This window comes from Penicillium malachiteum (genome assembly GCF_028827825.1).
Source record: "Penicillium malachiteum strain IBT 17515 chromosome Unknown utg000001l:1.0-8184562.0:1.0-8186909.0, whole genome shotgun sequence".
NCBI lineage: Eukaryota > Fungi > Ascomycota > Eurotiomycetes > Eurotiales > Aspergillaceae > Penicillium > Penicillium malachiteum.
Window position 1 is genome coordinate 5,761,802 of NW_026643094.1, and position 22,978 is coordinate 5,784,779.

General features: G+C 47.3%; 8 protein-coding genes across 8 annotated transcripts; 3 read left to right on the forward strand and 5 right to left on the reverse strand.

The window, feature by feature from the left end:
• Positions 1-341: 341 nt before the first annotated feature.
• Positions 342-1,590, reverse strand: N7483_002153 (coenzyme A transporter; the record flags this gene model as incomplete). The annotated part of the gene is made up of 2 exons (XM_057085590.1): positions 342-1,319; positions 1,420-1,590. The coding sequence occupies 2 exons, from the start codon at positions 1,588-1,590 to the stop codon at positions 342-344; spliced, it is 1,149 nt and encodes a 382-aa protein (XP_056951739.1).
• Positions 1,591-2,383: 793 nt separating this feature from the next.
• On the reverse strand, positions 2,384-5,780 carry N7483_002154 (uncharacterized protein; the record flags this gene model as incomplete). The annotated part of the gene is made up of 8 exons (XM_057085591.1): positions 2,384-3,458; positions 3,514-3,726; positions 3,782-5,103; positions 5,158-5,174; positions 5,236-5,338; positions 5,398-5,541; positions 5,614-5,679; positions 5,778-5,780. The coding sequence occupies 8 exons, from the start codon at positions 5,778-5,780 to the stop codon at positions 2,384-2,386; spliced, it is 2,943 nt and encodes a 980-aa protein (XP_056951740.1).
• A 2,343-nt stretch (positions 5,781-8,123) lies between these two features.
• N7483_002155 (dolichyl-P-Glc:Glc1Man(9)GlcNAc(2)-PP-dolichol alpha-1,3-glucosyltransferase ALG8) lies at positions 8,124-9,910 on the reverse strand (the record flags this gene model as incomplete). The annotated part of the gene is made up of 6 exons (XM_057085592.1): positions 8,124-8,648; positions 8,699-8,838; positions 8,890-9,380; positions 9,442-9,635; positions 9,686-9,764; positions 9,834-9,910. The coding sequence occupies 6 exons, from the start codon at positions 9,908-9,910 to the stop codon at positions 8,124-8,126; spliced, it is 1,506 nt and encodes a 501-aa protein (XP_056951741.1).
• A 185-nt stretch (positions 9,911-10,095) lies between these two features.
• On the forward strand, positions 10,096-12,029 carry N7483_002156 (uncharacterized protein; the record flags this gene model as incomplete). Its single annotated transcript, XM_057085593.1, has 8 exons — positions 10,096-10,291; positions 10,380-10,536; positions 10,591-10,657; positions 10,708-10,778; positions 10,830-11,010; positions 11,063-11,257; positions 11,307-11,817; positions 11,902-12,029. 8 exons carry the CDS (start codon positions 10,096-10,098, stop codon positions 12,027-12,029), a joined length of 1,506 nt encoding a protein of 501 aa, XP_056951742.1.
• A 759-nt stretch (positions 12,030-12,788) lies between these two features.
• N7483_002157 (putative PHD finger domain protein) lies at positions 12,789-15,879 on the reverse strand (the record flags this gene model as incomplete). Its single annotated transcript, XM_057085594.1, has 2 exons — positions 12,789-13,920; positions 13,988-15,879. 2 exons carry the CDS (start codon positions 15,877-15,879, stop codon positions 12,789-12,791), a joined length of 3,024 nt encoding a protein of 1,007 aa, XP_056951743.1.
• Positions 15,880-17,136: 1,257 nt separating this feature from the next.
• On the forward strand, positions 17,137-18,275 carry N7483_002158 (SDR family NAD(P)-dependent oxidoreductase; the record flags this gene model as incomplete). Its single annotated transcript, XM_057085595.1, has 5 exons — positions 17,137-17,525; positions 17,585-17,662; positions 17,720-17,862; positions 17,920-18,021; positions 18,076-18,275. 5 exons carry the CDS (start codon positions 17,137-17,139, stop codon positions 18,273-18,275), a joined length of 912 nt encoding a protein of 303 aa, XP_056951744.1.
• Positions 18,276-18,909: 634 nt separating this feature from the next.
• Positions 18,910-20,477, reverse strand: N7483_002159 (curved DNA-binding protein (42 kDa protein); the record flags this gene model as incomplete). Its single annotated transcript, XM_057085596.1, has 5 exons — positions 18,910-19,094; positions 19,151-19,963; positions 20,035-20,139; positions 20,206-20,289; positions 20,441-20,477. The coding sequence occupies 5 exons, from the start codon at positions 20,475-20,477 to the stop codon at positions 18,910-18,912; spliced, it is 1,224 nt and encodes a 407-aa protein (XP_056951745.1).
• Positions 20,478-21,036: 559 nt separating this feature from the next.
• Positions 21,037-21,915, forward strand: N7483_002160 (endonuclease/exonuclease/phosphatase family protein; the record flags this gene model as incomplete). The annotated part of the gene is made up of 1 exon (XM_057085597.1): positions 21,037-21,915. The coding sequence occupies one exon, from the start codon at positions 21,037-21,039 to the stop codon at positions 21,913-21,915; it is 879 nt and encodes a 292-aa protein (XP_056951746.1).
• Between the last annotated feature and the right edge of the window lie 1,063 nt (positions 21,916-22,978).

Below are 22,978 nucleotides of genomic sequence, written 5' to 3' on the forward strand. Positions count from 1 at the left end.
GCTCCGAACTCCGATCAATATAGAGCACGTGACCTATATCATTATGTCTTGTGGTGAATAAGATAAATGGACTATTGTTTATTGTTTATAAGTTGGAAGAAATCAAGTGTATGTGCTTAAATTGTATTTCCACATGAGCCATCCTGGGCTCCTCTATGCTGAAAGTAAGGGAAAGAAGTGAAAGCCAAGAGATATCCAACAAACGCCAATGGGAATCAGGTACAGATGCCGAGGCGCATCGGCAGGCGATCTATCGCCAACACGAATGATGTATATGCAGCGACGCAAAATGAGAAATGAAAAAAAGCAAACCCTAGAGTCAGGGTAAGAGAGCAAAGAGATCAAATACCCAATGACCACTTCAAGCGCTCATAAACGAAGAAACTAGTAGCGCTCATCGGAACGATCTTAATATACCCAATCGTCAACCCAACAAAGAACCCCCGGAATCCACGCTCCAGTAAGATCTTTCGACCAGTTTCAACAATTCCAAGACGATGGCCATCACCAACTGCACCACCGACTTGCATTCGGCGTCGAATAACTTCAAGAGGGTATGAAAAAGTCTGAGAAACAACACCAGCGATTGCGCCTGAGAAAAGTTCCGCCGCAGCGGTAAGTTGTGGTCTTCGCGAACCCTTCTGATGAGGTATCGCGTCTGAGTCTGGGATTGTCGTGTATTGAACTATGGAAGGAGTGCGAAGCCAGTCGCCTACCGTGTCGTGTGTGAGGAATGACACGCCTGCGTATGGGAGCATTCCCAGAAGTGTTGGACCGAAGCCACGGTAAAAGTTTGCGAGACCCGAGCGAGGTACTGCGGAGTTTACGGTTGCTGTGACAGTTTCGGCTGCAGCGGCGGTGGATGAAGGAGGAACAGATGTGGTAGGACCTGTAGAAGGAGGTTTTGCGCGTTCGTGGTAGATTTGTCGACAGATATCGAGGAGTGATGATCGCGATGACGCTTTGGTTTCAAATGCGAGTCGTACTCGGATTAATTCTAGAGGGTATGTGAAGAAGACCGAGGTCATGCCGGCTAAACTGCCGGATACTAGACGGCGCACAGAAGTCTCGTGTTCGCTGGATGGGATGATGAAGGAGCGGATTTGTTCGTAGGCGAGGAACTTTATGGCGGCATAGGGAAAGATACGGAGAAGTGTTGCTGAGTGGCCTTTGAAAAGACCGCGCGCGCCTTCATAGCGCTTGATGTCTTTAATGGCCGCTGCAAGACCTGCCCAGCTACCCGCGTACCTGGCGAACTGTGGATTTGAGGATTGGAAAAGGATCTTAACTCGATCGAGAGGTGCCACAACGGTTTTGGCCTATGAAATTCATATCGTCATTAGTTACACTGTTTAATTCAAATGATTTTTCTGTTTTTTTTTTCTCTCTCGCTCTCGCTTCAAGTCTTCGCGCACTTACCGCACAGCCTGCAAATCCACCAGCTAAACCACTCCGCAAGGCATAATCCAAACTTCGCTTCTTAACCTTTCCATCGTTCTTCTGTCCCTCCGCGCCTGTATTGGGGAGAATCTTCCCCGCCGAACCACCTGCAATGGGGCCTGACGATCGTGGATGTGCGATCTCACTCATCTGCGGAATATGTTGTGGTTCCAAAAGAGAAGAGCGCTAATAAAAAAATGATAGGAATCTAATTCCGCATGATCCCCCCGGGGTCGTCGACAAAGAGTGTTAAGAGCTGGAGGCAAAAAAGAAGATCTGGGGAAAACGGTCTTCCCCCTCGTGATCCTCGTGATCCTCGGCGATAACCCGGCAGAAAAACCTTTGAAATTCGGGTTAACGGCTGATCATCGGATTTATACTAGTCCCATGCAGTAACTCTGTGCAGTAAGTGTAATATAATCCAATGAATGTAAGAAACAAAGAAGTCTTAGATTTAGATTTTAGGGATAAAAAAAGTATGGGGTCAAAATGGGGGTTGATCATGAGGCAAATGAACAATGACGCACCGCGAGTAGCCGAGGGAAAGAGACGGACCGAAAGTGGCGGCAAAAGAATAAAAAGAACCCGACGAGTCCCGAGCCGTGAAATTGTCAGCCAAAAGTGTGTGGATTTGGATCTATATGTGCTTCATTCTATCGATTTCTCCCCCTTTTTGATATCATTAAAAAGAGAAGACAAACAAAAAAGAAAGAAATGAACACCAATACAACATTTCATAGAACACAAGCCAAAGAGTGCAAATAAAAACAACCTCCGCTCGACTCCTCCTATCTCCCAAATGCACGAATGTATACAGATCACCGGTCCCTGTAGAGAGAATGAAAAACAAAGAGAGAGAAAAATAAAATAATACACCAAGAAAGGGACAAAAGTCGTGATCGCGTGAACTGGTCCAGACAAGTTAAGAAAAAGAAAACCCCATTTATCCTCGACGAGATCCCCGGCGCGGCAAGGGCTTGCCACGAGTAGCCTTGGACTCGCGTGTATCATCAGAAGCCCGTTTAGTACGTTTGGCAGGTCGGTCAGGGTCAACATGAAGATGTCCAAGTTCAGTCTGAGCAGTAGTGTTTCGCCAACGGAGACAGCGAAGACGATGCTCGTTAACATCCACATAGGTCTTGGTGCGAGTAGTAACTCGCTTGGTAGGCATCTCTTCGGACTCAGCCCGCTCAGCCCGCTCAGTCAGGTATGCCTGACGGTTCTTCATATACTTAACGATAAATGCCTGCTGGAGCTGGAGCTCCTTCAGAAGTTTGCACTCTCGGTTGCCACGAGAGTCCAGCCAAGAGATCAGCTGGTCAATGGTTTCAGGGTCATCATAGTAGCCCCATTCACGAGCATTGGAGACATGGGTAGACCCTTCCTCGTGCTTCTTGCGCTCGGCCGGCGTGGTCGAGAAGTGCTTCTGATATTGTTTGCGCTGTTCATCGGTTAAATCAATAAACCCGGAGCGTTCCAATTCGTCCGGTCCTTGCACCCAAAGGCGGCCATTTGCATACTGCGCTTCAGCAGTTGAACTATTTGGCATCCCTTGGTGCGGCATGGCATTACGTTCAAACCACCAGTAACGGTTACAGAACCGATCCAATCCAAGGCAGCGAGTTCGAGGACAGTCAGCCTCGCGCAGATCATTATCAACGGTTTCAATCTGATCTTCAATCTTTGCGATCTTGGCTTTTTGTTCCTCAATCTTCTTCAAAATTCGCTGGTACTGCTTGGTGCCCTTGGGCTGTTTAGCTAGTTGTTCTTTGCGTTCGCGCTCCTCATCTTGCTTGCGCTTCCGCTCCAGAACGCGATCGACTCCACCTCGCAAAGCACGAGGTCGGGGAGTGTCTTCATCCTCCGTATCGGGGGGAAGTTCAGAATCACCCTCAATGCCCGTCATTTTAGAGTCGTCCATGCCATCCATCTCAAGCTCCGGAATGGGTGAGGGTGACTTTTCAGGCTCGGGTTGAAGCGCCTTGCGCTCTTGGTGCAGCTGACGAAGTTCACTCATTCTATTGAACGGTTAGTCTTGAAAGTAAAATTATAGAGGGAAAAATGTGCACTTACGCCGCTTTGCGGGCTTTCTGGTGTTCGATCTTTTCCTTGCGGAACTCCGTCATCTGGTTGCTGCATTCTTCGAGGAAATTGCGAATGGCCTTAGTCTCCAGACTCAGCATGGTAATCATCTGAAGCGCCTTGACACGCAAATTGATATCAAGAGTGCGGTACTGTGCCAGAGCAGTCTTCTGGGTTGGCGGTTCATCGAGGGGGGGCAAGATGCTGTAAGATGTCGTTGCAGGTCTTCTCAGAGCGAGGTCGAAGAGAGAGCTGGTGCAGGAGGCCAATCATCACAAGCTCCCATCCACCATTACGGAAGTCGCGTTTCCGAAGACGATCCATCCATCCATACTTCTCGAACATCTCGGCAGCACGGTGGATACGGACCTCAACAGGCTCGTCTTCATCAATGAGCGCCTTCAAGTCCTCTGCCTCTTTCTTGGCCAGACTGCCGCGAGTTGTCATGCGAGTCGCTCTGGCTGGCTCCTCCTCGTCCTCTTCTTCCTCTTCTTCTTCCTCCTCCTCCCCCTCTTCGTCGCCGGACTCGTCGGAGTCTTCAGAGGGGAAGTCCGGAAGCGAGATCTGGATGGCACCGTCCTCATCTTCTGAGTTGACCAGCTTTTTCAGAATGGCACAGTGCAGCTCAACGAGCAACTCACAATCGATGTCCTCTGACGAGAAGCGCATAGCTTGAATGTAATCATCGAATGTGAATGAGTCCAGCTGGAATACTTCACAATAAACATTGAGAGTATCCCAGGTTTCAAGTAGCAACCCAACAGATTCAGGCTCGAGGTCATCGGGCAGAAGGTCCTCCGCTCCATCGTCATCCGAATCACCGAGCATCAAAAACTTCAATGTAGGGCGCGGGTTTTTATCATGGCGCGGCGCAAGTTCCAAGTCTTCAATCGGGTATTTGATTGGTGGTGGAGATGGCGGCCTGGACTCATTCTTGATCACGACCGCAGGGGGAGGCATTTTCTTGTCACCGACCAGCGGCGGTTTAGTTGGACGCAAGGGGTTTGATGGTGACAGAAATGATGGGTTCCCGTTCAGGGATCGCTGGTACTCCTGATACTGAGCTTCGCGTGACTTGGCCATTTCTTGTGCAGACATTTTAGATTTCTGTCCCTTGACAGCCGGTTTCAATTCAGGCAGTTGCTGGGATGAGAAAAATCCAAAGAAGCCGTCTTGATCTGCCTTTTTCATTGCCTTCTTCTCGGCCACCTTCGCGCCGTATTGTAAATGCTTAGGCACCTCGGTAGAGATCTTGTATTCTTCAGCAACTGATGGCTTGACCAGCCAAGGCGCACCGGTCCAAGACTCTCGAGTCACGTTATTCTTGATGAAACCCCGAAGCATCAACTTGGTAAATGCCTTCCGATCACGAGTGATGTGGTCTTGATCCAGAAGAGCCTCCTCATTGTGTCGGTCTGCAAGTTTTACCAAATACCGGGCATACGCTGGAGTCTTGATAGTTCCATCAGCATAAAGCTGCTCAGCAAAGTTGGCCTTATCCCTAATTATACCATGAAGTCTCGTAGTATCTTCCAACAAGATCAGGACAGGCTCTCCAGGGTAAAAGTCCTGCTTAAATTCCTGTGAATGGGGTTAGTTAAAGTCTGACTCTCGCAGACAAAGAGTTCAGCTTACTTCAAAGATCTCATCCACTGTGTATCCAGTCAGTGGTTAGTCCAAACTTGATATAGATGTAGGGTGTGGTCCACATACCCAAGTTATCAACGCGTGAGGTCGTTGAAAACTGAATCCGTCGCAGAATAGGCTCTTTCAAAGCTTCGGGGAAGCTATTATTCACTTCACGCGATTCCTCCATCTAGTCTCACATGAGTATATTTGCCAATACCACACATCCAAACGTTCAATTCCACCTACCTCGCTCCGCAGGGCCTCAAAAAAGTTCAAACCCGAATGACCCGTAATTTCACAAATAAAACGACGTTGCTTGTAAAAGTCCATGCGCTGGAGATACGGCTCATAGCTCATGAAGATTTCACTGGTCTCCGGGATGACCCAGACCTAGGGTTGTCAACATATGTCCTGTTTGTCTCGTTTGTCTCGTAGGAATTGCGTGGACGACAGGAGTAATACCTCGGAGTTGTCATCTTCAATGACCGGTCGGGGGAGGTATTGAACCGGCTTCCGTTTAAACAGGACCTAAATTCCCATTATCAGCCCAATATTCCACCAACATTTCTGCCTCCGTCGCCAATGACGTGCACCGCCAATGGGTCGAAGTAGATTCTATCGCATACCATTATCCTCTAGATGACGTGCGGACACGCGCCGGACTACCGGGAAAGATTGCGAACAAATTGGATCATGAACTGACTATAATAGCACGCGACTTTTGGTTAGCGACTTCTCCGCGTAGATGTAGTTTAAGAAAATAAAATAATAAATAATAAATGCAGCATATTGTATAATGTAATGAGAAGGAGGGAAAGAATAGATGGGTGGTCTCAACTTGGAGACATTGCTATGTCTTTGGGGTAAAAACTCATGCAGGTCATAAGGCGACCTTAGCTCCAATGAGGACATTAAGATAGATTAGAGAACGTACCAAACACGCGTCTTGGAAGGTTGTCACGACCTAAGATCGAGACGGGGATGGGGTGGTGGAAGAGAAATAAGACGCGCAAGTTCGCGTTGAAGAAAAAGGAATAGGGAAGGAGAAAGCAGGAAAGGTTGAAAGACCAAAAGAGGAGGAAGCGGTAGATCGACCGCGAATCAGCGGTGGACGTTGATTGGTGGAGAGGAGGAGCAGCGGGAAGTCAAACAACCAGCAGAAAAACCACTTTTGTCTATTACTTAGTATGTAAGTCTGATCCCTAACTCTCCCTTCTTCTCTCTCTCTTTGCCCCGACTTACTTTTTTCTTCTGGACCCCCCTACTATGGGTCCACCATCACCCCTATTATTTACCCTCTTTAGAATCCTCAGAATTAGGAGATTCTATTTAAGAAATAATATTTACATTATTCCATCAAAATTATACTTCTTTTAGTGATTATCAATCTATCCACCAGGACCATCTTTCCCACTAGTCGACTCAAGCCACAACAAGTATGCATAGATGACACTCAAACATATATTTTCTCCACCACGATCAACAATAATGATTTACCAGGACTTAGAGTATTCAATTTGGGTAATTTTCAATTATTCAATTCAACTATATTGATATTCTATTAGGACATACTTCATGTGTGACGTCGTACATTGGGGAGATGTTAACCCAAGCTCTTATTTGGTAAATCTTGATGAATAGCTCAATGACTACACCCAGGAAAATAACTAGATTTCTCATTTTCTCTTGTATCATTCTCTCGGCAACTACTGGTCCTATCTTACTTGCTTTGGTCTCAACAAGGCTCCAAGGAGCAGCATCTCATGACCTGGTTTTATACTTGGCTCACAATGCTATACTAGGACCAGCTACAGATGCCCATCAGACTCTTTGCTTTCCTATTCATCAGACTGAGTACCTGTGTAATGCTCCTTGGATGTTTCGAAGTCCTTGTTGATGGCAAAGAGTGATATTATCGAGAATGTGGATTCAGTCTGAAAATATCCCCACAATACACTGATACTATCCACAGTTCTCTTCTCGCTGGAGATTTGATCGAAAACATCTATCTTTTACATAAAATGAATATTCAGGGACAAGGACAAGCTTGGGAAAAGATTATTCCATGTTCGATTCATCGACATCCAATGTTAGTCTAATGCTTAACACAACTTCACTGGCATAGAATCCGATGATATGTTCTATTAAGAATTGAGAGTCTATTATTCCAGAAACTTGAATTATACAATATTATCTCACTCTTATCAATCTAGGATTCTTAACATAGTGCCAGTGATAGCCTATCATCCAGTTGAGCCACAAAATCGGATGAAACAATATCCATATCAGCATATTGATCTCAGTTTTACATAAACTAATTATCTTCAAATGTTCATTTGCCATTATAAAATTCAATTTATGAAACCACCGGAGCTTTAGTATTCCCAAATATGTATCTGATGATATATCCCCAAAGCCAGTCATTCGTCCGAAAGATGCCGTGGTAGATGATCTGGTGCTAAGCGGATTTGATCAGATTCAAATGTTCCCAGCTACTAGTAGGATATATAAACATTGAACTGCCCCCATGTGGGTAATTCTCCTATTTTAAAACATAAACACCTCAGACACTGTAATTCAAAATCTCAAACAGTCTCACCCACAAATTCCCTATTACAAAATATTGCAATTTTCCATTGACTAGATTGGTATCCTGACCGTGTCCTGCAGGCGGGATGCAGCATGGATCGCACAGGGAGCTAACCTGATTAGGAATAGTGGGTGTTAGGTTCCGTGCGGTTCCCATGGGTGGGTCTGGCCCACGTGGATAGACAAACAGTGCAAACATTGATTACAGGTTACATCATACTTGATCGCGTAACTATCAATCATAGCAAACAAACATCCATCTCAACTGCATCAATGAACCTTGGAATACTAATTCATGATGGGAAAAAGAAATACTAATCAAAGAAAAAAGATAGCAATTATTGTTCTATCTATTATCATTTTTGTTCCACTCATCTATACTGCTACGCAGTGAAGTAGACAACCATGAACCCAATCCAGCTCCCAACAACTCCAAGCGCAGAGTAACTACTCATAAACATCAGAGGCAAGAACTGCAACCGCTCGAACCCAAAGATGAGTTGATGCAGTAGAGAGCAATAAACAATCAGCGGGATGGCGAATGTGAGGTATAGCAAGGACAGGCGGTCGAAAACGAAGATACGTGGGCGCTCCGGGACAGGTGCCACACGGTCAAAGATGAAGAGGAACAGAATCAGCCAGAAGACAGTGTAAACGGTCTTGAGTGGGAACTCGGCGGCTGTGAATAGCAAGGGGAACAAAGACACATGTCCTGCGACCGCGAGAGGTCGGAACGCGCTGAAATGGCGTCGATCCTTGAGGGCAATCAGACTGAATGGAATGATAATAAGGAGAACGGCTTTCTCGTGGACGTGCCAGCCAAAGAGGAAAGAAGCGTAGCCGCAAAGAGTAAGTGCGCCGACAAAAGTATCCCAGTCTGGTTGAAACCATAACTTGACTAGAGGGACCTGTTCGTTTATTAGTGGAAGTTTCTTAATCTCAGAATTCTGCTACATACCAACTGGAAGAGGAAGGTCAATACGAAGGTTTGCTGGCTGCTGATCTCGGGAAGAATGGCAAAGGATGTATCTCCCACGAGTCCTCGGGTCACGCTATTGAGCGCTTCTGAGTTCACAGACAATCCCAAGCGTGGAGCCACTGAAATTTAGTCAGTATTTAGTATCGCTTTCGCAGAAAAATGAAGCTTACATGGAATGAGAGCTCGATCAGCGAACGAATACATGGCCCAAATGTTGGGCGCCCAGTATGCATGGCACAGTCCTCGTGAGAAGGGGAACAGCCGGTCCTTCAACTGAAGAATCTGCCCCCATTGAACAAATGGACCAAACGCTATCGCAAAGATGCCCACCACACAAGTCCCTAATTTGATAATATTGCCAAAACGTGGTCGCAAGACATTCTTCGGGTCTAGGCAGTATGCTCGTAGCAGGTAGACGAAATAGGCGAGGGAGAGGTAGAGGTAGATATGCTTGAAGCAAAGTAAGATCGCGAAAACGATGCCGCTGAGAAGCTTTGATTGCTCTCGCGCGAGAACAATGGATAAAATCAAGATCCCATACATGAACCCATTGTATTGGAAATGAATGTGGTCGATGATGAATAGGCCCGGTGAGAGGAGAATCGAGAGACTGGCAACATGAGCAGCCTGTTTGCTTGCAAATGGAGCGGACTTGACGAATCTAGAGAAAGCATGGAATTAGCGACTGCAAAAGTTCACCAAGAGGGACCATCATCACCTACCGGCTGAGCGCATAGACCAGAACCAGCTCAGTAAATATAACCGTCGCTCTCTGGAAATAAATAGTCTCCCACGAGTCATATCCTAGGTTCTTAACGACCAGCATTGCGGGATCCACATATGCTGCAGCTTGCGACATTACCCATTCGAAGGCCGCAAAGAATGGGGGATAGTCGAGAGTCCATTCTGAAGTTTTCTGCAAATAATTAGAACCAGTTGTACTTTAGTTTAATGTCATATACCAACCTCATAGTACCATTCTTGAATCGGAAGCGAATGAGTGATAGCAAGCCAATTCCGGTGGACCTCAAAGTCGGTAGACTTGCTAAACGCGGGTGCGGGACGGTCAGGAACATTAAATAACCACCATATCATACAGAACAGGGATACTCACTATGCTGGGAAGAGTAGTACCTTGAGGGCTCCCGCAACGATGGCACATTGTGCCAATGACGGATATACCTCAGCCATTGAAAGAATTGGGCATAATTTCTTTAAAGGCAAGTTTGGAGAATTGAAGCGGAACTCATGCAGCTCCTCCGCATTGAAGTCACGTGTTATCCCGGGGAGCAAATCAGGAGAAGGCCAGGTATCAACATTGCAATCCTCCCAAGACTAAAACAACTAGTGCGGTTAGATCTATCTCGATTCCCCGAATGGACTTCACAGACGTCGGAATCCGACACACCCTTTTGAACAGTGTTGACCTTCGCCACTTTATTGATTTTTCTCCTTCAACAGCTGTCATTGCCAAGGAAATCCGCCTCTGCGTAATTGCTGTTGTGGTTGGGTGGATCACTACTCGTGTCGTGTCTAGCATCTGTCAAATACCTACTACCTGCGATCATTGCGGTACTAATCATTTGAAACGCTCCAAGTCGGAATAATTGATATTACTCTGTACAATACCAGACACATTGAAGCTGTCTATATTGTCAAGGAGAAAAGTGGAAGCGCTTGCTTCTTTTACGAACCTCACACGACCCTGTTCTTAACACTACCACTACCACTATGAAGGGTTTTGCCTCTTTAGCTCTGCTCGCAGCAGGAGCTACAGCTCAAATTATCGAAAGTGCTAGCTTTGGTTATGGTAAAACGTATGGTCTCTACTTGTCGCCTTTCGATGTCTTGTGTCTAATACTTGTGACTAGTATTTCCCCTAGCCGTGACTCGATTCCAGGATGGAACATTAATGGGGAGAACTTTGATCCCTCCTTGGTAATGAGAAAATACTCTCCTGAATGAATTCAAATCTAACAATGAGCTAGTTATCCGATAAACTCATAATAACACCACCCTACCCCGGAGATGTTCGAGGATCGGCCTGGGCCCAGAGCCCGTATGTGACCCCTTCACCCCAAACTACAACAATATACTAAGTACTCTACAGAGTCGCTCTGTCTGAATGGTCCGCCGAGTTTCAATTCCGAGCTAGTGGCCCCGAACGCGCCAGCGGCAACCTCCAATTATGGTACACAAAGGATGGAGAGGCACGAGTGGGAACGTCAAGCATATACACCGTGGGGCCGTTCGATGGATTTGCTCTAGTGATTGATACACATGGTGGAAGGGTATTATATGAATTGCAATGACACCATAGACCATCGACTGACTGTTGTATAGGGTGGAAGTATCCGCGGATTCTTGAACGATGGAACGACAGACTACAGAACTCACCGCAGCGTCGATAGCCTGGCATTCGGTCATTGTGATTACCCATACCGCAATCTGGGTCGTCCTTCTGTGGTGAAGCTCAAGCACACCAACTCATTCTTCGAGGTGACTGTGGACGACAAGGTCTGCTTCTCGACTGACAAGGTACAACCCCTGAGAACTCTGGGTTTAAATATAAACTAACTCCAATTAGGTTCTCCTTCCATCTGGAAACACCTTCGGTCTCACCGCTGCCACCCCCGAGAACCCCGATTCCTTCGAAATCTTCAAGTTCGTCCTGGAATCTGCGTCTGGCCAGACGATCCCTCAAGGAACCCCCAACCAGCAGCAGCAGCAGCAAGTTGTGAACCGAGATGCTCCACCGGCTCCCCAAGTTGTCTCCGACAAGGACTACTCAGCCCAGTTCTTCGACCTGAACAACCGTTTCCAGTCTCAGAGCAAAGCCACCAACGCTATCCTACAAGAAATCAAAGCTCAGGCTGTTAAAAGTGAAGAGCGCCACGCCGAGGCTTCTCGCATCCTCGCATCAAGGGACCAGGTGTCTTCGTTAGAGGCTCGGCTCCAGCGCATCGAGAGCATGCTCCAGAATATCCAGCGTGACCTCGAGGGCAAGGATTACAGCAGTCGCTTTAACCAGCTCCAGGATACATTGCGAACTTCGCACCTAAGCCTGACCGAGAATCTTCACGGACATCTATTGAATGGTAAGTTATCACGGGGAAAAAAGAAACCAAAGATCACCTGTTGGATTGGTTGGATTTGATAACAATGCTGATTTTTTTTAATAGCTATCACCGCCTCAACCCCGCGCATGGGATTCTTCATCTTCCTCATCATCGCCTTCCAGATCTTCCTGGCTGTCTCTTACGTCCTTTACAAGCGTCGTCGCGCGAACATGCCCAAGAAGTTCCTGTAAGTGTATCGTATCTTGAAAAAAGCATGACTCGGCTTCAACCGAGATCTCACGGAACTGATGCTTCTCGATGAACCTGATCTGGTTTTATTTTCTGTTCTTGCGTGTCGTTTATTAGCTCTGGTGTCTACATTACATCTTTTTGGCTTGGCGCTCTGTCATGTAGAGTACGAATTTACCGGTTGAAATATATGAAAATTTGGAATTTATCTTTTTGATTTGGGAAAAACTCATGGTTTTGGATTCGTTCTGTGGAAAGACAGAAAACATGGATAAAGATGGAAAATCGCAAAATCAAGCAGAAGTCGAAAACGAAGATGAGAATAAGAATAAAAAGTGAAAAAAAGCAACCAGATAAATTCTGAAATGGATGGAAATATCCATTTGCGCCTATGCTATCGTACAGATGACTTCTCGAGAATGCGCCGACCCATGCTCACATGACAATTTCGCAAATCAGGAGAAAAAAAATAAAAAGCTTGAAATGAAAATGCGACGACCGTGGAGAGATGAAGGAATAGGGCGAGGGATTGAGAGGATGTGAAACGTGAAAAGACGGACCGCACATTTGTCGTGCAGAAAAGGAGAAGAATGATTATGAGGAAGAGTTTTGTGGCAGATTTGGTTGCCAGTCATAGCCTCATCAGCATCAGGACTAGTGGCAGCAGTACTCCGTAGTCTGCGAGGAGTTGACCTGAGACCACACACCGAGAGTGCAGGAAAAAAGAGAAATTATTAGAAGAAAGAGTTTTTCGGGCAGATTTAGTTGTCAGGCATAGCCTCATCAGCGTCAGGGCTAGTGGCAGCAGTAGTCTGCGAGGAGGGGACCTCATCAGGCTTTGAAGAGGAGGGTTGAGGAAGGCCCGGGAAGCGACGGCCGCGACCAGACAGAGCAAGGAGAGAGTCGGCAGCATCGGCTTCTTCATCACGAAGCCAGCCAGTTCGAACACGACGAAGCTCAGAGTCACAAAGAGATCGGAATTCATCCATCCAGGCATCAGAGATAACAGCACCCCGTCGGTTTACGAGGTCTTCAACTGCAAGCGTGGTGATATTCAGCATGGCCTTCTTCATACGCTGGAGGACTGCTTCATTAACATGCTTCGAGTCGTCTTTGACGGCGCTCACGAAGTCCATAACCACGTCACCGGCTGGGGCACGGAAGCGACGCTCGCGCCACTCATCGTCAAAGACGGATTCGTCATCAGGGACAGGGATAACATCCAGGTCCATAAGAGCAACATTCTTAGGACGGCGAATGCGGCGCTCTCGCACTTGGCCGTCGACGACTTTGGTGGCAATCATGTCTTCCGGAGTAACGTGGTTTGGGCACATCCAGCCTTTCACGGGGTTGGGAGGATGGGCAAGGGGAGGATCCAAGCAGTCCAAGTGAAAGCGGCAAGGGCAGTAGTCACACTTGATGATAGGGCGTACACCATCCGAACACCGACTACACTTGGTACAAAGTACCACATGCTTGTTCTCAGTCAGCTTGGTTAGATTTTCATCATTGTACAATGGCGTTACGGCGTTCTTGGGTTGCTTAGTCAGACGCGGAATGTGGGGAACGTCGGAGTAGCGGCGATTGTTTGTCGCGCGAAGTGGTTGAGCAGGATCAAAGAATACGTGCTCCTCGACACCGATGAAAAATTCTCGGATTTCCTTGGGCGGAGAGAACTCGGTTTTATGCAAGTAGTTACCATCGATGATGGAGAAGGTGAAGGAGTGCGAAGAATCGCATGATGGACAGAACCATTCCTCTTCATCCTTGTGCACAACGTCGATCTCGGACAAGCAGTTAAAGTGGAAGGCATTGTCACAACCGTCGCAGCACAGTAGCTCGCCCTCACCGTCGCAGACAACGCAGTTATCAACATTGTCATCAACTCTTTCCCTGTTGTAGATTAAGGTTAGTCAATGAACATGGTATATGGGGAAGGGAATTTCAGGAGAACACGTACATCGATCGTGGTCGGTGTCGAAAATTCCAATCGAACTCCCATTCGTTGGTACGGTTGGAATAAATTGAGTTTGATAACTCCTCATCCTCTTCAATAGTAAGTTGAACGCCTGCAGGAGCTGCAGCGCGGGCCGTAGACTCGTAGGCACGGTGGTAAACACTGCCTCTGGCTCGGTTCTCCATGCTGGCTTCTTTGGAAACGCGTTTGGGTTTTGGGGGCGCAGGTTTCTTTTCTGCTTGGCCTTTTCCATTCTGGCGTTGATTAGCACGCGCCGCGCGGGTGGAAAGAGCCGGTGGCTCAGGCGACTTTGGAGCTTCTCCGCCTTCAACGATGTCAGGTTGCGGGATTTCGACTTCCTCAAGTTGAGGGCGGACGGAGCTGGTGGCGACCGTAGTATCTTTCTCATGATGGACGTCTTTGGCGAAACGAGCGCGTTTGGATCGCACTTTCTCTTCCATGGTTGGATCAGCTTCCCATTCACGGCGACGCTTGAACGGACTTTCGTTGGCCGGACATGGCTTCTTGGCACGTTTGATGGGAGCTGTGTTGGTTTTACCAGTTGCGAAGGCTTCAATGAGCTTTGGACCGGAGACATCTCGATAAACTTCGGACATCTTGAAAGGCTTGCCAGATGCAGTAGCCATGGATCGCGCTGAAGACAGGGTCGTCTCACTATCGGAATCATCGTAGTCATCAAGAAGTGGCGCTTTGGCGTGATTGAGTATGAATTTGTCATACCACGCAGCGGCTTCTTCCGACGAAGTGCGAATCATCGTGCGGAGTGCAAGTTGAAGGTTGTGGTCGCTGTCTGGCTGGCCCAGGTTGCGAAGCAGGGACAGCTTGAACTCATCGTTATTGAGCTGAGACCAGAAATAAACTAGACTCAAGGCGACTTCATCATCCTTGTTTTTCATGCACGCAGTGAAGGCTCTTTCCAAGATTTTTTTTAGCTGGGGAACATCGAAGGTCTCTGAGACCGGCATGGGAAGGTAGTTCAGTAGAGAGATGTAGTCACGCGCAGTGGCAGGAGTAGCCTTAGTCTTTCGGGCCATTGCTGCGGCAGCTACTGATGTGGAGGGAGGCGACTGAGGAGCTTGGTTGAGAGGTGTGTCAGTGGATGCGGTGATATGAGTGTCAGACGCAGCCAAGATGGGGTCGCTCATGAGTTCATCAGCTGGGGTGCCGACAGGAGTTTCGAGAGGAGAAAGTGAAGGTTGGTTGAAAGAAGGAGGGATGAAAAGAGAATCAAAAGATTCAGAGATGGGGGTTACGAGGTTGTTTTTAAAAGCCTCGTCTCCATTCACTGCTTCGACTTCACTGGCTTTCTCGCTCAGTTTGACACCTAGTTCATTCACTGCCACGCCGTCTTCCACCGAGGTTTGTAGTGAAGCCCGATTCCCTCCATCAGTGAATTTATCACTGCTTGCATCCACACAGGGTATATCCAGGTCCATCATATCCTCGGCGATCGGCGTGATAGGGGTGTCGATGGTCATGAGTTCTTCGTCATCCTCCTCAGTCCGTATGCCCAGCTTAGATCGCTTGAGCATGCCCTTTGGTGGCGGCCTCAATCCAGCGCTCTTGTACTCCGCCAAAGACGGGTACTCGCCGATCGGCTTCATGGTATTGAGGTGTGGGTTGGTCGGCAAAGTTCTGGTGAAATCGGCATTTGCCTCGCTCGGGTTTGCCTCGATCGGGCACGCGCGTGCGACCGGAGGATCCTCACAGACAGTCTCGTCGGACTGTTCTGGGCGCTCTTTCACGGGCGCATCGTCCGACTGCGCAAAATGGACGCGTTTTTTCTGCAATTTCTTCTGGACAGCGCCTGTGTTCAAGGCGTGTTTCGCGGGTTCGGGATCAGCCCGCTTCTTTGGTCGAAGAAAGTAGCTCATCGCGGTAGGCGGAAAGCACCTGGGTAGGGTTAGTGCCGCCCGTCCGTGCCCTAACTCCCTGCGTCGGAATGGGATATTGGGAATATTTCCATATTTAGGAACTTACAAAGGTTGAAGCTGCTGTAAAAAGCAGTAAAATCTTGAGGAGAATGAGGAGATTCAGAGTTTCAGGTTCAACAAAATCGAAAATCAACAAATCCTGGAGGATGTTGATAAACAAGAAGTGAGAGAAGACAACAGTTGAGAGAGACTGTGATAGCAAACACAACAGGTTTGTCCCAAGCACTACAAATTGCTAGTCAAATTGATATTTGAAAGCCTATTCTACATTCAATATAGCTAGGAGTGTCTTTAAAGTCCATCTATATCACTCTAGTTTGGATATAGGTTCACTATCCCCAAATAGCTATACACGGGCTTTCTAAAAAGGATAACTATGGTATTATCTAGACATGGCTACTAGTAAGACATTTAATGTGATAGAAAAGAATAAAATAATATGGAGCACATAGTATCTTACCAGTTTTTGTGAAAAGATTAAACATTTTGAGTGGCCATGATTCTGTCGGCCAGAGGAACTTGAAGCAGTTGGAATGAACGGCCCACGAATTCGCATCAAATTCACTATATACAACTTGAAGATCCTATATGTGACTGTCTTGAATGATAACACCTATTCATTACGGCCTTTTACGTCTTAAGTACCCTTTGAGTGAACAACTACATGTGCACCTGGGCAGCATCTTCAATTCTTTCAGTCTTAGAGCAACCTTCCTCCCGTAGGTCATCATAGAAACTACTATAACAGAATGATAGCAGAACACGCGAATATAAGATTAGTCATTTCAAGAAATGAGACATAAAGATTATGTGAGCTTCAATCAAGCACATTTCAGACTTTCCATGCATTTAAAGGTTCAGTGAGGTTGGAAAGGGGCCATAATCTTGGAACTACCCGATGTAGATCTATGCACATTCAAGTCCCAAATCAACCTTGAAAAATCAAGGTTAAATCCCCATAGACACTAATTTGGCCGCATCCAGCTAGTTTAAATTGGGTATTCTTATAATTAGATACGTAACAAAGGGGCCATTTCACTCTTGGTGAAGTATTTCCACTGGGGGCTGAACTCGGATGAGTGGGGGCGAAGGGCAATTGAAGTCTTTAAAGCAGAGCAGAATCCCATCGTCAATTGTGTTTTCCTCTAATTTCATACATCAATTCCACAGGTCTTGTACAATATTAATTATATCACAATGAGCGGAAATCGTCTTCAGTCAAAGGTGTGCGTTGTCACCGGTGCCTCATCCGGTCTTGGTCGAGCTATCGCTCTGGCTTTTGCCCAGGAAGGTGCCAGGCTTGTTGTCTGTGGTGATCTTCGTCAGACTCCCGCTGGAGCTCCTGAACCTGATGCTGAAGGTGCTGAGGAGGAGGAGATTGAAGATGACTCTGACTCTGACTCAGACTCTGACGATGAGGATGAACCTGCTGCCAATGACCCCAACCGATTCGTACCCACTGATAAATTGATCTGTCAACTATATGGAGAAGGCAAGGCTCTCTTTGTTCCCACAAACACAACTGTTGAGGAGCAAGTTGAGCAATTGGTAGCTACTGCTGTCAAGGAAGGTGGCCGACTTGATGTGTGAGTTTCCCCGGTGAACAGAGATCAAATCAAGAGCAGATACTAATGTATCGAAACAGTATGGTGAATAATGCTGGTGTATTTGGCCCAATTGGCTCAGCTCATGAGCTGGCGATAGAGGATTTCCAGAAAACAATGTGAGTGTCCTTTGTCGAATCCAAGTTAAAAAACCCTCCGAAGCTGATTTGAAAAAGGGCTGTGAACGTGACTGGTCCTTTCCTGGGAACCAAGTACGCCGTCAAGGCCTTTTTGGGACAAGAGCCTGATGAGGAAGGCCAGAGAGGAAAGATTATCAACATGGCCAGTGCTGTCGCCTTCCGAGAGGTTCCCATGGCCTGTAAGTCACAACAGTCGATTGTTCCAACTTCCAACTGCACATGCTAATACCCTATAGTTTCCTACAATATTTCCAAGGCGGCTGTGGTCTCATTGACCAAGACAACTGCCGTTCAATATGCCGAGCATAAGATTCGCTGTAATGCGATCTGCCCTGGATGTAAGTTAAGGATTCCCATAACATAACAAAACACCACTAACAACCGCGGTCTAGTTATCAACACTGCCATGACCGAAATGATGTTTGCCATGCCTCAAGGAGCCGGCTTCATGGAGCGAGCTACCCCATTGGGTTTTGCTCAGAACGGTACTGCCGAGGTTGGAAAGTCTGCTGTCTACCTGGCCAGTGATGAGTCTTCATGGGTGACAGGAGCATCTCTTGCAGTGGATGGAGGATTCGCCGTCCACACCTGATATCGAATTGAGTTGGTTAAGCCTGCAGAGAGAACTCTCAGGTGTTTTCCGTGTCGTTTAAGCGTAACATTAGAAGCATCATCATTTATCATTTCTTTTTTGTCCTATATATCAGAAATATCAAGTCCCATGTTTACAGGCTCAGTCTGCTAGTAAGTTATGATGCGAGGAATAGCACTCCAGGCTTAGTCCATCTTGTACACAAAATTTTATCTAATCATCCAAGGCTAGACTGGTTTAAAAGGTCTACAGGTCAAAATTGGGATGTCAAGTCTCTATTGACCGGGCTACTTGCTGCCCTCATCGGTAATTACATGGCATGTGCACGCATTCCAAGGTCCACCGGAAATTCTTCAACTTCGTGGCTTGAACGTAGAGTCGGTCTATGTCAAATCGCTTGACAAGTGACCTTGTAGGCCTCTTGGAAAATACACAAATATCATCACCTATTTCAAGTTGATTCGGAACATTTTTTTTATTGCAAGGACGCATACGGTCCTATGGAAATCTCGTCATTGGATATCTTTTTTTGGGTTGATTTGAGGACTAGAGTCCAAGATTCAGAATTGTTCCATATATGGATCAGAGTATATCATGCACGTTTAGATAAGATTAAGAACTCTTATCAACGAATTTACTCCTCACCACCAGTGGTCTTCTTCTTCTTGCTCTTGTTCTTCTTGTTACCAGTGGAGCGAGCCAGGGGCTGCTCGAGGATCTTGAGGATCTCCTCATCCTCGATCTTCTTGTCAGACTTGACCTGCTCGAGATCGATAGCGTTGGGAGCAGCAAGCTTGGTGATGCCGTTCTTGGTGATGGCTATGATGCAATTATTAGTTTCAGTAGGATGTAATGTATTGTGATATAGAACTTACCAATGGTGGACAGGAGACGGGAGACGGCAGAGCCATCAGCCTCACCAGCGGGCTCGTACTGGCGCAGGACGCCACCACGGACACACTCGACGACACCGACCTTGGCGGCCTTCTCGTCCTCAAGCTGGCGCAAGCTGAAGGGGAAAGTACCGAACTTCTTGACAACCTCAGAGAGGGTCTGGCGAGAGCTGGGACGCTTCAGGATGTAGGTGGTGGTGGTACGGCGGTGCAGAGTAGCACGGTGGTCGAGGTTCTTGACCTTGCCAGATCCCAAGCTGAGACCGACCTCAACACCCCAGACCTCACCAACCTCAGGGACACCCTCGCCACGGACACCGTTGCCGGGGGTCAGAATGATCTTCTTGGTACCCTCAATTTCGTTGCGGTCAAACATCCAACTGGTGGTGTTCTCAATGACCTTGCAGTCGTAGGCCTTGGCGACCTTCTCCAGGAGGTCGGAGATCTGGGACTGAGTAGGGGCCTTCTTGGCAGTAGCCTTGGCCTTCTCCTCGTCAGTACCCTGGGCCAGAAGACCCTGGGGAACCATCAGGCGAAGCAAAAGCTCGTTAGCGTAGTGAGTAGCGACAATCAGGTCAGCCTCACGGCCAGTGATGACCTCCTTGGCGGCGTCCTTCTTGGGAACAACAGCCATATCACAGACAATAGTTCCGAATCCATCGATCTGGGCACCCAGCTGGATCTTGACGACCTCGCCAGCCTTCAGAACGGTCTCGGCCTCGGCGGCATCGGTCTTGAGGGGAGTGTAGGGAGTGACATAGGAGCTAGGAGAGACAGTGGTGGGGTGGGAGACACCTTTTTGTTCATAAGTTATTAGCTTTCATCGCCATAGGGCTCCTACACCCGGGAGAAAAATTAGAACCCACCCTTGAGGATCTTCTTGCCCTTGTAGACCTTGGCGATTTCCTCATCGAGGAGCTGATCACCCTTCTCACAGATCTCAACGATCTTGGCACCCTCAACACACAGAGCTATTACAATATGTCAGAATGTACTGAATATATATAGAGAGAGAAAAACACTTGGGAGCAACATACCAGTGACAGCCTCGAGAACCTTGTGAGAGATGCCCGCAGCAGTCTTGTACTTAGTCAAGGTATCAGGGTTGTTGAGGGTGTAATCTATTAGAGAAAAAAAAGTTCAATTAGCTCTAGAAGTTCGTTGAAGAGGAAATGGTGGTGGTCTAGAGTCCAACAAAGCTCTTTGTCCCGTTGGGCAAAGATGCCCACAAACGTCAGAGCTTTCGCGGGAGCCAATAGTCGAGTTACATACCAACCTCGGGGACTTGAGTGGGAGTAGTCTCGGCCATTGTGTAAAATTTGGACCTCGCCGATGATAAAATGAATCAAAAACAGGTGGGTATTGACAGTAGATCCGGAATCCACGGGAAGCTGGAGAGGAATGGATCAAGAACAAGTCGTGTGCAGCGAATGAAGCGTTTAGCGTTTAGCGGTGGTGGGGGGGATTCTATGTTTATGCCCGATTTCTAAGGCACACAGTAGGGTTACTGGCGCAAAGACGTCATGGCTATAAGGAAGACGGGACGTACAGTGATGGATGGCACATAACCCCGCTTTTTCATCTTCGTCACAGAAATCATATAAATAGCATATTGACAGTTTCTATTAGGTACATACATTCTCTGGATGACCATCCGAAGCCACATGGTTTAGCTCGGGCTGACCAATTTCCTATTCTTGTATCTGAGACCCCCGCATCACCCCTCGCTTCTCCTCATGAATGAGCTGGCTGAGCAGTGATCTCTGTTTTATTTTTCAATTTAGCTCATGCCTGATGATACATTGGAGCTCCTCTTGAGAGTCTCAAGTTCAATACGAGTTTCTTCGGGTTGCTGAACATCTATCGAGATGAAGTCCACACCAAAGCTTCCTGTCCGCATACTGACCCATAACATTCGGTATGCAACCAGCTCCCCATTCAAGGGAGAAGTTCCGTGGACCGAACGCAGACAGCTTCTTTTGAATGAACTGGAATATCATACTCGATATGTGAATGAGACATTTGTTTGTCTTCAAGAGGTTCTTCACAACCAACTCGAGGATATCCGTGCCGGTTTAAACCCATCCCATGGAACATTGAGTCCAAAATGGGCTTACATCGGTGTTGGTCGCGATAATGGACATAAAGCCGGTGAATATTCGCCAATATTCTATCAGCCGTCAATTTGGAATTTACAACACTGGGAAACGGTCTGGCTCTCCGAAACTCCAGATGTACCGTCAAAGAGCTGGGACGCGGCCTCGATTCGTATCGTTACTATTGGCGTCTTTACCCATCGTGAGTCTGGCAATACGGTGCTTGCTCTGAACACACACTTGGATGATCAAGGCTCGGAGTCACGACTCGAGGCAGCACGAATTATTCTGTCCAAGATTAGCGAATACCAGCAAGGAGAATTTGGGGGCTTGATTTCGGGCACATTCTTATCTGGTGACTTGAATAGCCAAGAGGAGCAGGAGGCATATTCTGAGCTGACAACAACGGGGAGACTATTGGATACTTACAAGTCGGTTCCTGCTCTGCGACGGTATGGCCACCACAATACCTTCACTGGATTTGGCTACGGTAGAGCACCGCCTAAGCGCATTGATTTTATCCTATTGGCTCCCGAAGGAAATCAAAGTTGGCGAGTCGATGGGTATTCGGTTGTGCCCAATAGATTTGATGATGAGGTGTATAATTCAGATCACTGTGCAGTGATCGCTGACCTGATGTTGGTGGGCTAGTCTCTCTCCTCTAAAACCGCAGGACTGAACTTGGACTCAGATTTAGCGAATTCTTGGACGTCAAAAATTCAACGACAAGTAGGTAAAGTACGTATAATATTGAATAGAAAATTTGATTCAGAACTGACTCATGTGTCATTTCGCTTTAAATCTTCAACTTGAAGTTGTACTGTCATAACTTGGGAGAATCTCCAGTTCATGAGAACCATGATGAACTTAGGCCTTATTATTTAGGCAGTCAAATATCTGAGCTTGGGGATCACATGACTCCCGCATACCGTTGAATGAGTCCAGGCGCAACGCCATCTCCAGCCATAAGCTTGTAGGATATGCCCATCACTAGACGTAGAGTTTAGCTATTCCTTCCTATAAGTCATCTCTAGCTTAAAATACTGGCGGTTGTGGGCATCGAAGGGCGCGCCGAGGCCAATCCTTGCTGTTTGCCCGGGAGCGGACATCTCGTAATCCGCCACTTTGAACTGAACTTCTCTCACACCCGCGCCTTAAAGGAATCGCCACTGCAATCCCCGACGCATCAGAGCAGACCAGCAGGGTAGATCAATCTAACTATTTCCAAAAAGGTTTTGGATCATCACACTTTCCAGCCCTTAAGATTGATCAGTCCCTACCGACGCGCTGTGAGCTCGTCTCCTCTCCGTGTCGGAACCACAGCACAATCGGCATCCCACCCCCTTCGGCTCCAGTACGTTATCACTTAGTCATGAGCTTCAAACCTGTCCACCTCTATCAATTCTATTGCACTCGATCTTGGATTCTCTCTGCGGCGCTTGCTTGGGGATTTATTCTGGATATGCGCCGTCGCGACACGTTCACCGATCGGCAATGCATCAGATCGAGCTGACCGCGCAGTCGCGACGAGCATAAGAGAATCCAGGAAAACCATTGTCAATAGGTCGCTGACATTTAGTGATCGCATTTCTAGGTTTCATATTCAATCAATTATGCTGCCATAATTGGTCTGGAACATCCCTGTCGCGTTGAGTGCCGCTTCCCCATACATCACCGACCGGTGACACCCAACGCCTGATTCCATACCCAACTT